At 33.9% G+C, this 13,977-nt stretch overlaps 1 protein-coding gene across 1 annotated transcript; it reads left to right on the plus strand.

Annotated features, from left to right (window-relative positions):
- Positions 1-625: 625 nt before the first annotated feature.
- Positions 626-13,599, plus strand: LOC128559918 (mucolipin-3-like). Its single transcript, XM_053553053.1, has 14 exons — positions 626-901; positions 1,261-1,457; positions 1,829-1,925; positions 2,228-2,322; positions 3,400-3,532; positions 6,583-6,703; positions 7,085-7,175; positions 8,032-8,131; positions 8,903-9,015; positions 9,895-10,071; positions 10,401-10,514; positions 11,141-11,263; positions 11,619-11,834; positions 12,381-13,599. The coding sequence occupies exons 1-14, from the start codon at positions 883-885 to the stop codon at positions 12,720-12,722; spliced, it is 1,938 nt and encodes a 645-aa protein (XP_053409028.1). The 5' UTR covers positions 626-882; the 3' UTR covers positions 12,723-13,599.
- The last annotated feature ends 378 nt before the right edge of the window (positions 13,600-13,977 follow it).

A 13,977-nucleotide genomic window follows, 5' to 3' on the forward strand; every position in this document is an offset into this window, starting at 1 on the left:
TCAACGAGAATCGTATAGATATCGTAAGGTGACAGATTTTTTTTTAGAAAAAAGGTTTAATTAAGAATCCTTTATATTTTCAAATTTCATTCTGAAACGCTACACCTGGGCAAATTTAAAGTGATTTAAGTTGGTCAAGGGGCGGGGCAATATACAGAGTATTCATGATTACTAGTTAATGCAGTTGCTGAAATTCCTTATGACAGGGACATGCATTTAACACAAAATAGAGTTTTTACAGAAATAGTAACTTACAGTGGTGTAGTTCTTCTTCTGTTCGCATTTACAATACAACTTGCCTTAAGAGACCACCCAAGAGAACAAAAAGTGGTCGGTGTCTTAACACAAATGGTCTTTCAATGCAACATTTAATGTTCTTAATCTACACAAAAAGCAACTGAAAAGTGACCTCTTAATGCAAGTGGTCTCTTAATTGACGTGGTACATTGAGCAAGTTAGACTGTACTTGATCTAATCAACGAGATCAATTTAAATCAGCGTGTATAATTTGTTGATGCAGGATGCTTAACGTTATAAACAACACTTATTTGTTTGTTAAACTGCTTCCTGTGTATGAAGTCCTTACTTCCTTTCGAGCATAGGTCACGATGTATTCTACGTATTAGAAACGAAACTTGATTAATCAGTATGCAACTCATCTAGAAGAAAACTGTCTAGGGCACTGCATTATACTATAGCGTTTTCTGCTTATAAGAAACTTTTTGAACAATATATTAGTCATTTGGATATTTTTACTTGTAAAGGGCTTATCTTTGTTAAATCTCGAGTAAAGCAATAAATGAAATGAAAGTTTTGTTTTGTTAACGAAAATAAGCTATAGTTGATTAGTTGGAAACGTTCTTTGAGATACAGTTTAGAAGAATGGAATTGACAGATAATGGTAAGACATCATTTCATACATTGATTGAATTGAAAGGTTTGTTATATTACAATCATTAAAAATAATAGTTCTGTAAGATGTAGTTAAAAACAATGGGTAAAAAATCTCGTTTCTTTTATTGCTGCTATGACTAACATTATGCACATTAAATGGATGTTTAAGCCGGCGCGTGATCGGGGCGTGAGAGGTGCCGCACAATTCATTACCTCTACTTAACCAATTCAGCGGAACTGAGTCTGCTATTGTGTTGCTTGTTTGCGTTCAATGCTTCCAAAGGAACCTTTCGCAGATTTTGTTACAGAGTAAAACGTCTTTACGTTATTGGTGTTAATAATCATTTAAATGTATGTATTATTCAGCAAATGGGAACAGAACAAGTAAAAAAGGGGCGGACCAAAGAACAGATTATGAAGATGAAGCTAGGAGACTTCGCAGATTATTGAGGCTTTATTTCTACGCAGCTTTCAAATGGAAGGGAAACACGTGCTACTTCCATCTTATCTACTGTTTTTTCTTTTTGATACAGATAACTAAAGTTGCTCTTTTAACGACACAGGTAAGATGTATTGTTGATATTGCATACATGCTAAACTCTACGAAAACATATAAGAAATGCGTAATGTCGTTACGTGCAATTTCAATTGATATCACTTCTGTTGCAGTATATTGGCAAAAAGAGCATGCTTTTCCTTTGACAGTTCCAAGCCTTATACAACTTAACAATACAGCATCTGCAGTCATTGAAACAACGCATTTCATGTCGTCTTGGAAACCACCTAAGGTTAAAGATAGTTATCTGAATGACTTGTCTATATAACCCTTGTTTTGAACCTCTCTATTGATATCTTTAGAAAGATACAACATATTAGTAGACAATACCAACCAGTTGTAGTTTTCAGTTAGGAATATGACATTTGTATACTTCAGATGTTTCACTTTGGATATGACCGGGGTAACTTCAGTTCAAGCGTCAACAGGGGACACCTCACCCTTCGTCATCTCCTCCTTGAACACTGGGACGCGAGTGAGTGTTTTTTCCAATGTACACATGTCTAGCATTGCGTATAATACACATTTTTATTGTTAATTCATTAGTATTGTCAGAGGTCATAAGTTCCACTCGCGTCATTTATTGTTGCACCAGTCAGATTTTCTACGACTTTTACAGCTTAAATTGAAAGTTTAAATGTAACTGCATTATGTTTGAATGTTCTATATCAAACCATTGGTATTGAACATGATTCGAAATTTAGAAATAAAGTTGTTAAAAAAGACATTTCTTATTTACAAGTAGAAGCGATAGTCTTGATATCTTATCATTCACAGGTTGGGAAACTCTTCCATATCCCCCAGCACAAGGAGACTTTGCCGTGTATACGATAAGTGATCTGGAGAGCGGTATTAACTATGCTGTGCAAAACGTATGTTTATCTTATAAAATATATTTATTTACTTTCATAATTATCTGCTTGTATAAATAACAAAACAAGTGCAATCACTTAATAAATCTTGCCCGGCATTCAAGTATCAAGTGAGGAGGATATGTATATTACATATTAAGTTAGTCAGCTTTAAGTTACATTATTATTCTCTAAAGTTAGGCAGTGAAATTTGCGGAGGTGTTATGAGAAATGCTTCGCAATTTTCATTTTCATATCTATATTATAATGATTTAAATGTAACACATGGTACAGCATCTTCCTTTAAGTATTGAATGTGAAACTGAAATAAAAGGAAATTAACATTTGACTCATGGCTAACTTTTTCAGACGAACAAAATGTCCGTATAAGATTATTATATGACGTTTTATAAGCGAAAGCATCTGGTGACATTTAATATACAGGGTGTCCTAATATCAATATGAAGGAAATCTCATCAAGAAGTATAAGCCATTTCCGATTTGTTAAGTCAAACATACACTGTTACCTAAAATTATTTTCTGTTTTAAGATGTTTGAAAGGCTTCATGTCATATTGTTTTTATGACGAACCATGAACATTGATGTGGATTTTAAAAATGTTTTCATATAAAACGAAACCAGAAGACAGAAACAAGTAAGGCGTAATAAAAATGTTTGAGCATAATTTATTTTTAAAAATTGTAACTTTTAACGTTACAAAACACATTTATGATGTATGTACTGATATATTTCATGTATGAGTTATTTTCAAACAATGTCATTATGCCATATGTGAAACGGTCCACGTTTTCGGAAAAAAACTTCCTTCTTCTTAATGTGCCAATAAACCTCTTATTGTTGATCTATTTATATGTAATTATTATTAAGTTGGATTGGGAAGTTTTATATATCCGGTTATTTTGAAATACAACCTTCAGCCCTTGTGCGTCTTTTTTTTTTTAACTTTCACCGTCTTCTTTTTGCGAAATCCTAAAATTACTGTAGTAGCTCCCATATGACCAACCTGTGGCTAGCCGCTATCTAGAAACTTAGGCATGATTTTTTTTACGTACTAGATGTTTACATAATTTATTACAGTATTACAACGCAGAAAAAGAAGCAATAGGATACTACATAAGAAGACCAGACGATAAAATGATTGCGACAGTGAAATACTTTGATTTTCCTGGTTTTCATGATTCCCATGTTCAAGATAGAATTCTCATATCTGGTAAATAGAAATAATAAATAAATTACTGTAACAGATTATTTTATATTTTCAACAAGATCTGATGCCTTTACTTCGTTCTATAGTAGTAAAAGCTGGCGTCAAGAGCCAATAATTGCATAACAGTCCATCTTTTGTTAGGACAGCTATTCAGTATGTAAGATAAAATAACTATATAATTATGTATGTGAAAATATTGCTGACAGTGCCTTATCAAAGGCGATTCATCCATCAGATGCTAGCGTATTCACACTAAATGGTCTAGTGAACATACCTACAGGATTTTGGACCTGATACGGAGATCATTGGTAAACTTCAGTTCAATCATATTTTGTAGTATAATAATATTATTTTATGGGGATAAAATTTCATAGTTTTGGCCGAAGTGATTACTTGGTGGAATTCAAAGTTTGAAGACAAAATGAATATTTAGTTTGTTTTTTCGTTCGTATCAAATTGACGCAACCAGTCCTCGGAAAATTATTACCCACGAATATTTAAAAAGTAATAAGTTCCCATGTGGTTTAGCATAGATTAACCCGTGTTTTGAGTTCTTATGCATAAAGATACGCACATAAGAACGAAAACCTCGGGTTATTCTACGATAAATCACAATTGGGAATTTGTTATTTCGATTCTTAAACGACATACTTGTTTTAATTACGACACATGAACTACACTTCGTGCTACGCACATGGATCTGGCTGTTGAAACTTCCTCTACTGTTTAATGATTGCAAATATTATGTAATATGGCCATAAAACCTTTCATCAATTACAATCTAGTCCCCAAAACCACGACGAATCTCGCAGATTGTTCCCGTACGCAACAGATTAAGTGTTTGTGACATAGTGCAGCCGAACTTTGTTGTTGTTGTTTTACGCGGATATTAAGATTTTTATGCTAGGATTTACAAACGTCAAGTGACTTTCATTCATAAAAAGAATTGCAGGCGGGGGTGGAACAGCCTAAATAACCCATTGCACGCGCATTGGTTATCGCAAAATCACCGTGTATGTGTATGTAGGTTATTTGCTGGTCGTGTTAGTATTATGATTTCACAGTATATACGAGTACATTCAAACAACTGTTGGGCTAAAACATGTTGCAACATTATCTAAGGCTCTCCCGAGAACAAACAAGTTATAAGTGGCTCAAGCGTAATGTGTTACGGCTGTGTTGTTAATTATACAATTTTAATATTTCATCAGTTTTGAAGAATATGCAATGAAAAGAAGGTTAATACAATTATTTTGTTAAATAACATATAGCACATACTAACAAGTAGAAAAGAAGTAAAAAAAAAGTAAACAGAGATAAAAAACCATTGTTCTGTTGCCGCTAAAATTGATACTTCCGCCGCTTGTTTCCTGTAAGTAAATTTGCAGAGTAACACTTTTAATGGGGGCCTTGAAATTGTGATTTCAATTATTTCTCTGAATATTTACGCTCTTTAATGTAAGTTTTTACTTTTCAGAATAATATTGCGTTCTAGCCCTCCAGTAAAATATCAGGTTCAGGTTCAAGGAATATTCTTTTTCTGTAAAAAGGTTGAAAGGATGCACTGCTAAACGTTTGCACACGGATATTTTCATAAATTATCATGCACATTGTACATATTCGTCGTTCTTCTCTAGCCAAACAAATGTTATTTAAGCAATAATAAGTTCCCAAGCGTAGTTTATCGTAGACTAACACGTGTTTTGAGTTCCTATGCGTAAGAATATATCACGAAGGCCGTAGGCCTGGGTGATATATTGTTTCGAATAAGAACGAAACACTCGGGTTGTTCTACGATAAATCACACCTTGGAAATTGTTATTACGATTCTAACTCGACATACTAGTATAAACAGAGTTAGAAAAAAACTGTAACTACTTTTTACGACTACACTTTCGTACTTCACACCTGGATCATTCTATACATAGAGGACGACGACACTACTTCTTACGCGTATGGGTTATCGCAAAATAACCGTTGATTGATTTTTTCTAAGGCGTATATAGGTTATTTGCTGGTTGTATTAGAATACCATATATCAACAGGTTTTGAGTCAAATAATAATACCGAAATAACTTAGGTCATCATTTTGTAGTTGTGCCCCTTAAAGCAAAACGCTAAGGTAACGAAGGAAAATATTTACCTATTTGAAAGGGAAGATAGTGAGACCCTGGCTGCAGAAACTACACTGTGAAGTTTACTAATTGACTTTTCGCACCAAATTTCAATCTTCACCAAAAACCATGTCAAAAACCTGCAGGACAATTTATATAAAAGTTACCTCTGCGAAGTTAATCCCTAATACAGTTACTAGTAATAACATGTACGACATGTACACTGCATAAGCGTTTGGATATGTCTTAAATGGCTATAATGGCTTATTGACTTTGTAAAAAGCGGAGCAACAATAATACTCGATACGACGAAACAGGGTACAAGACAAATATAATATCTGTTCAGTCTGATTTGGACATAGTGCCCACTATCCCTCCTGTAAAGTATAATCAAAATTGGAAAACGTAGTCTAAAACTGCAAAAAGGGATCAGCATCAAACACGCAGTGTGACTAAATTAAAAGAATCATGATTGTTTTTTTTTTTATCATTTTTTAATTTAAAATATATATGTATGTTTGTGAATAGTTTTCAAAAACGTGCATAACGGAATAAATAAATTTCAACTAAGATGACAGTCCAGAAAGTTTAATCCTGACCAAACACTTTATATGAACACTTGTTCAGCATCAAGGTGGGTCGTTTGGTCTAACAGTAATACAAGATTTGGAAATGCTAAGAATAGTGTCTGTGATGCTTTTTGTATATGTATTTATGTTTGTATGTTTAAGTTGGTGACAGTTTATGTCTGCTGCTTTTTCTCGTGGTAACTGGTAATTATCTTTGTCGAGTTGACATAAATGTCGTTTGAAGATGCACATTTAAATTTGAGGAGGCTAAATACACTTGTTTCCTGGAACACAGTCGAAAACCTTCCGAATTAATCTTTTACTAAACTAGGAATTTTTTTAAGTCAATTTCGTTTGTCGATAATTCCAGACAAAACATTTCCGATCGACAAAGGCCTGACATCAAAGACAACACCTGAGAATAAGACACTGTATAGCTACAATATATCACGCGAATTTGAATATTTACAGTTGTCACAGCCAATTAAAAGGTATGTCGCATGTGTGATATCACAACGTCATAATGACGTTTGGTTAGTTATCTGCCATAGAAATTATACATAGATTATTAATTTTTTTCTGACATTTGTAATTTAAGATTCCTCTACCTATAATAATGTTCCACTTATTATGTGTTTATGTGTCAAGACAAAGAATAAATGTCGACTTGAGTCAGTCTTGATAAGGTTATGCCTGTCATGGAAGAAGAATTTTTCGGAATGGACAACCGAATAGATATTTAACCTTAGTTTTGATAGCTTCAGTCAACACACTTACAGAACAAAGAGCAAGTGGTTTGAAATTATCTATCTTTGTCGCTTCGTTTAAGTTTGATTTTCGAATGATGGCCATTAAATATTTGCTTTTTTCAGATTGTTGTCTACAACTCTACATTTCACGATGCATTCTGTTCGCTCCCATGCAGACAGCAAGAAAGCCACATGTCTTAGAATAGAGGGTTCGGTGCGTACAAAAACATAAGACGTTGCGTTTTTGTTTACAAGTTAAATCATATTTATTTCTAACAATATACATATTTATATTTACAAATAAAAATATATATTTAAATGATAGAAAAGATTAGAAAATTCAAACGAATTACACATTAGGATGAGTGCATGTTATTTGAGCAAGACAGGGCTATTAATTTGGTTCCATAACTCATTTACATCAAACTAAGATATAAGATATGAAATCAAAGCTGTAAGCACAATTTTACAGCAAACCAAGTGGTCTGACCTTATCTGTCGCCTCTGTTTACCAGGCAAGGGTAATGCAGTAGTTCCGGTTCTGTTTATAAAACCACACGGTAAATTGGTGTTGCTTTGCTTATTACATAATGTTACGTGTGCACTGAAAAGTCTCTTATTGTGAAGAAGCTTTGTTTGTTTGTTTGTTTTGGGTTTAACGCCGTATTTCAACAGTATTTCAGGCAGTTAACCTAACCAGTGTTCCAGTACAAACCTGTTCTCCGCAAGTAACTGCCAACTTCCCCACATGAATTATCAGAAGTGGAGGACGAATGATTTCAGACACAATGTCTTTCATCAAATCGTCACGGAGAACATACGCCCCGCCCGAGGATCGAACTCGCGACCCCGCGATCTGTAGACCAACGCTCTTCCTACTGAGCTAAGCGGGCGAGTACACTCCCTGGCATGTGTTAATGTGAATTTTGAACTAAACAGTCTATCAAAAGCAGATAGTATTATTCTTGTCTTCAAAATACTGAGCCAGGAGTCTAACTATTTGCTTCTATCAAAGCATCAACATAACTACAAACTTGTTACTATCAATCCTATGCTTGCTGATGTTACAGGTAGAATTTTCCGATCTCGATAATAATGGTCAGGTAACGGTAGATCTTGTCACGCATTCCAGAAGAATCAGATGCCGAGAAATGAATCTAAAGTTGTCAGGTATGGCCAATTACCGGAATTAATTACAAATAAGATGCATCTTGTGGACTTTCTAAAAGTAATGTTATATTAAAAATTAGACATAGGAAAAATAAAGATATATAAAAGGATAAGGAATATTGTCTTAGATGGCAGTCTTTGTTGAAGTAAGAAAATTCACTCCTTACCTAGTGCACCATTTATTAAATACCTATAACTTGTTGATGTCATCAAAGGTACGAGTAATAATGTCTGTAATATACGAGATATAACATACATAAGCTACAAAAATACAAAAAAATACAGTGAATCGCAAATTCGTTTATTACACTTTTTATTCCTTTGAGTTATATATTCTTGTAAAAACATATGCTTTATAAAATTAGATAAAGCAGATATTTTTGTAAAAGATGGCATATTATTGTGATTTTTAACTTAAAGAAAAATATCTTGACAGTATTCCATCTCAAATTTCCCCGGCAAAAGAAAAACTATTTGTTTACGTTAAATCGTAATTTATTGCATATAATTTTCATTTTTTCATATATACATAACATACAAAATATATACATATTTAAGAGTCCAACCCATTTGCTGTTCTTTTCATTGAACAGCAAATGGGTTGGACTTAAAGTTATGCCAAAATTATAAACAGTCCTCCCCACTATTTGTTCAGCAATGTGTGTTTCGTTTTGTATCAAAGCATTACCTCGTGAAAAGATCTTTTATATAAAAACAATTCAATGCAATGTTGATACATTGATACATTGATCGATATTTTTCCTATTTCAGACTGGCAACTGGAGAATGCCTCAGAAATATTTGGTACTGCGGTTATTGTATTCACCATCATCTCATTGATTATAACGGCGTTAACCATACTATTTGCAGCCTTTAGCTTCTTGGTATACCTTCTAGTGTTTTATCGCGCTAGAACTATTCTATCAAAATTACTGTCAAACAGATGGACGTTATTCTAAGAAGGGTCAATACAACTTTTTAATATTTACAAAAATTCAAACTTTGGGAAATGGTGTTTTTAAATTTAACGTTAAAATTTAATGTCAAATAAAGATTAAATGGATAAATCTTCGCTTTAGATAATGGCACCATTTATAAAATAGAAGCATCTTTGAATATTTTTTTAAAGGGACATATAGGTAAAATTGTGGACGCAAAATTAAAATATTTTAAACATTATAGAAACTACTTTTCTCGCATTTTACTGGCGTGCTAGGGAACGGAAAATAAAACTAACCATTTGTGTGTATAAGTAAAAAATACAATAGGTCATCAAAGGCAAACCTATCGCCCAGTAACAGGATACCGCATCCACCAATACCCAAAGTTTACTGCATTTTGTTCACTATTCACTGAGAAAACCGTTTTCTCTAAATTTTATATTTGTCTACATACTACTGTTACAATGTATGTTATGTTGTGTGCAGTGACACAGTGTTACATCCTTTATCTACACAAAAAGGGCCGTAGAAATAAAACAAAACAATGGAACTGTTCCAAAAAGCTGGCACAACATTTCATAAACTTTAGTGACCTGCAGGATCTTTTTGTAGTCACAATGTTTTTGTTTAGGTTTACAAGTTTTCTAAAAATAACAAAAGAAATACAAACCTTATACATTAAACATTATATCGAATAAGGTTTTATTTGATGTCTGTCGTACCTGTACACAATTAGAATTCCAATTAGAGAATTCTTTTTTTCATGCATATACTCTTATTTTCAGTACTAGTAGCTCATTATGAATCATTTATCTGTTGAAGAAAACAAAACAGTTTATGAAGAAACACTACAGATCGTACTATCGACCAGTTGATAAGGATGAAGTTGACCTACCCGCATCGGAATACTCGCGTTTTATAAAATACTGGGATATTGCCGTTATCGTTTCTGACATCCTTACGTTGTATGGAACAGTATGGATTGTGTTTAATACAGTGGTAACTGTCTCATTTCACTTATAAGTATACCATACTATACTAAGTAATTTCCTTTATTTAACTTTGTTTTGTATTATATATGTATCCGGCAGATGTTGTTTTTAGCAATAACTATGTGAAATGATTGATTTCAATAAAAATGATTTATTTGTTAGAATGTGGAAAATCGAATTTAAATAAGTAGTAAGTGTATGTCATGTCACACTAGATTTGTTTACTATAGAAAATTCCAGAATAAATATCCACAACGTTCAAAGCCTTTTATAAAAGTTAGCTGAACTTTGTTCAAAATCGTAGATACATTAAGTGTATTTTAATAATTGTTTAAGCAAAGTGAATGGGTTCTGGAAATACTGGATTCTTACACAGTGTGGCTTGGAGTCGGGTGTGTTCTTGCGTGGATCAGTCTTCTTCGTTTCTTCAAATTCCATAATAAATTCCATGTAAGATTTGCTTTGCACTGTGTGCTTTTTTAGATTTACAATGTAACAGACATACTTATGATAGTGATCACATGCATCTCAGTGTATATTACATTATTCGCTTAAAACAGAAGAAGGACTCTAAAATACCAAACATTCAGACTGATTATACCAAGAATTATATAGTCAGTGTATTTTACAAAAAAAAGCAAAAGCCAAATAAAACAAAAAAAGAAAGAAAAAAAGAAAGAAAAGAAAACACCAAAACAATATAGTCCGAGTATTTTACGTACAAGCATTATATAGTCTGTGTATCTTACAAAAATCCGTACAAGAATTATATAGTGCGCGTATTTTACATAAAAGAATTAAAACTAAACAAAGTTAACAGATTTCTTGTATATAATTATAAATCAAATAGTATTTATCAAAGGTTGATCGAATATATTCTCGGGTGGGGGGGGGGGGGGGGGGGGGGGGCGGGGGGGGGGGGGGGGGGGGTGGGGAGGGGCGGGGGGGGGGGGGGGGGGGGGGGGGGGGGGGGGGGGGGGGGGGGGGGGGGGGAAAGCACGCGGAATGGATTTTTTATCATCATGACCGCCTAACACACAGCTGCATTTGATTATATAGCTCTTTCTCTATTTCAGCTATTGTTTAGCACATTATACCGTGCTTTCTGGGATGTGATTGCGTATCTCGTATGCGTTGCTGTGTTATACATTGGTTTTTGGGTGTGTGGGTATGTTGTTATGGCTCCGTATCATGTCAAGGTTGGTTTGACAATAAATTTGCTTAAGGCTATATTACTTATAAAATATTTTGCTGTTGTAGAAAGAAATTATAATACTAGCCAGATAAAGTAGTATGCATTCAGTATAAAATGCTGTCAGAAAAGCTTAGTTCTTTATACAGGCTTTACTATTACAATTTTAGATATATGTTCGCGAACATGTCTTGAATCATACAGGAAGCTGACTTTTGCTTTATCAGATAACGAGTTTGTTACGAATTGTTGTTTTAATTGATTATTTTTACTTTAAAATATAGCGCATATCTTTGCTTACCTTACTGTAAGAAAATGTCGGTTTTCATAATGTTTTATATCTGTTTAATATTTCTTTCAAGTTTAAAACGCCCGCAGCGGCTGCGGAAACGTTGTTTGCTGTTGTAAATGGTGATGAAATATATGCCACATTAGCTATTCTGGAGTCTGACAAGAGCGGAGGTAACTGGGTGTGGTGGTTCTCTAGGTTCTACATTGGAGCATATGTTGCTATATTCACCATCGTGGTTATCAACCTGCTGATAGCACTTTTTATGAGCGCTTACGAATCCATCAAGGTATAAACATGAAATAATTAAATATTTCCTGTAGAGTAAGAACATTATTTGTCCGATTTCAAGTCAAACCGACACCGGCCAAGTTGTATGGCGACTGTCCAGGTGGGACTCAAGTAGCACTATTGGACTGCTTCATGCACACATTAGCTGCTGTACCGAAACAAATACCTTCCACAAGAAGGTTTGATTGCGTAGACTAAGATAAACGCCAATATTAAACAATATCATTTGTACAATGTAGAACATTATATAATGTCTTTACTTTAGCGGTCTTTAACAACCCCGGAAATTACTCTTGATGAAAAGTATATCCCTTTAACTTAGGGATTGTGTAGACTTTGTAATATAATTTCAATTCTAACATTGAAATTTCAATGACCAATGATAAAGTAAGATAATTGAATAATAAACAATGTCATGTCAATGATGTTCGTATCAGTCTTGATACACAAGTCACCGAGACGAATACATAGTTTATTAAAACTGGAAACATATTATTGCGAACATACATTATATTGTAAAGAAATAACTATTTACTTATTTCAGTCATACTACGAGGACAAACCAGATGAAAGAGAATTGGGTCCGATGGAAAAGGCTTTACGCCGTGTTCTTGAGCAACAAGCAGAAAGAAGCAATTTACGTTCTTCAATATATGACTTGATGACCGAAGGGAAAGCACTCTCCAAAGAAGAATCATCACTAAGACTGGAACTTGCAAAACTTGTTCGAGTTTCAAAAAGCAAGAATGACGTGGTTCTCCTAAAGCCGAGGACATTGAAAGCGTTTATGGAAGATGAAGATGACAAAAGTAAAAAGACGAAATGCGGCTGTATCTCTTGTTCTTTCACTTTGTTCTCCAATGATCAGGAATCTGAAGGTAAATAATGGTACATTTAATATTGGCTATTGAGGGACGACTAAACTTTTGAGGTCAGGTGACAGAAATGTGTCGATTGTTTAAACGTTGAAGACCCAGGCTTGATAAAATTATCAGGCTGACAAAAAAAGGAAACGTTCTGACAATTTTCAGGAGGCCAAGCTGGATAAAATTATCAGGCTGAAAATAGTAACGTTCAGACAATTCCCAGAAGACCAAGGCTGGATAAAATTATCAGGCTGAAAAATAGCTTGCCTCCAGATATACATTCAAGCTACATTTAGCTCGAGTTGGTATGAAATCCATTGAAGGCATACTACGTGGAACTGGAATACATTTATCTAATGTCTGGTATAAGAATTTATAGCTCATAAAATGTTATTTCTTTTTTCCCCTACAAGGCGTTTGACATTTACATGTTCTTAGATAGTGTATAGATAGTGTATAAAGTTGTCATCGGTATTATGTTCATCAATACAATGGGAATTCAATTGACTAGTCACATTTTGAGTTCCTGAAGGACCTAATTGAAGCGATTCTGAACATTTCAGAATATAAACGGAAAAATATGTTATTTGCAACAAGTTTTATAAACTGGATGAAAACATTTAAGGGTTAAGGCTGTGTACATTGCATTATCATAAACATAATACATCGAGACTGATGTACTTCTAGGAGAAGCAGTTTCTACAAGCACATACGTACTTGAAACAGTCATAATAAATATGATATTTAATCAAACTATGATTGTCGAGTGTAAATCATATAGACATACTTGTTTAGTTTTCGATCTGTAAAGTTGTTTGTTTTTTATTGATTAATAACAAATACAGTTTCATTTATTTATAAATGCGTTAATATATAATTATAATGGTTGTTGTAATATTTTATTCTTTTTTTGTAAGATGTGTTTAGCAAAAAAACAGTTCTCTTATTTCTTTTTTGTAAAATATAGATAAAATATGATAGAACTGCTTACTGGTCCATGTATGGCACCAAAAGGTAGGTTGGCACGCTCCTTTGTTTATACACGCAAGGACCGGAAATGGTAATTCGTCTTTCTCTAGTTATTGGGCAAAAAAGTTCTACTGCTCTGGGTCACTGTGACCTTTGACTTACTGACCTCATAATCAATAGGGGTCATCTGCTGGTAATGATCAACCTTCCTATTAAGTTTCACGATCTTAGGCCCAAGCGTTCTCAAGTTATCGTCCGGAAACGGGTTAACTGTTCCGGGTAACTGAGACCTTGACCTTTGACCTA

Source organism: Mercenaria mercenaria, chromosome 1 (genome assembly GCF_021730395.1).
Source record: "Mercenaria mercenaria strain notata chromosome 1, MADL_Memer_1, whole genome shotgun sequence".
NCBI lineage: Eukaryota > Metazoa > Mollusca > Bivalvia > Venerida > Veneridae > Mercenaria > Mercenaria mercenaria.

Bases quoted from the DNA above. Each gene is read 5' to 3' on its own strand.
- LOC128559918 (XM_053553053.1), top strand. The intron at 10,072-10,400 runs GTAACTGTCTCA...TAATTGTTTAAG, and splicing joins GGATTGTGTTTAATACAGTG to CAAAGTGAATGGGTTCTGGA. The intron at 10,515-11,140 runs GTAAGATTTGCT...TCTCTATTTCAG, and splicing joins AATTCCATAATAAATTCCAT to CTATTGTTTAGCACATTATA.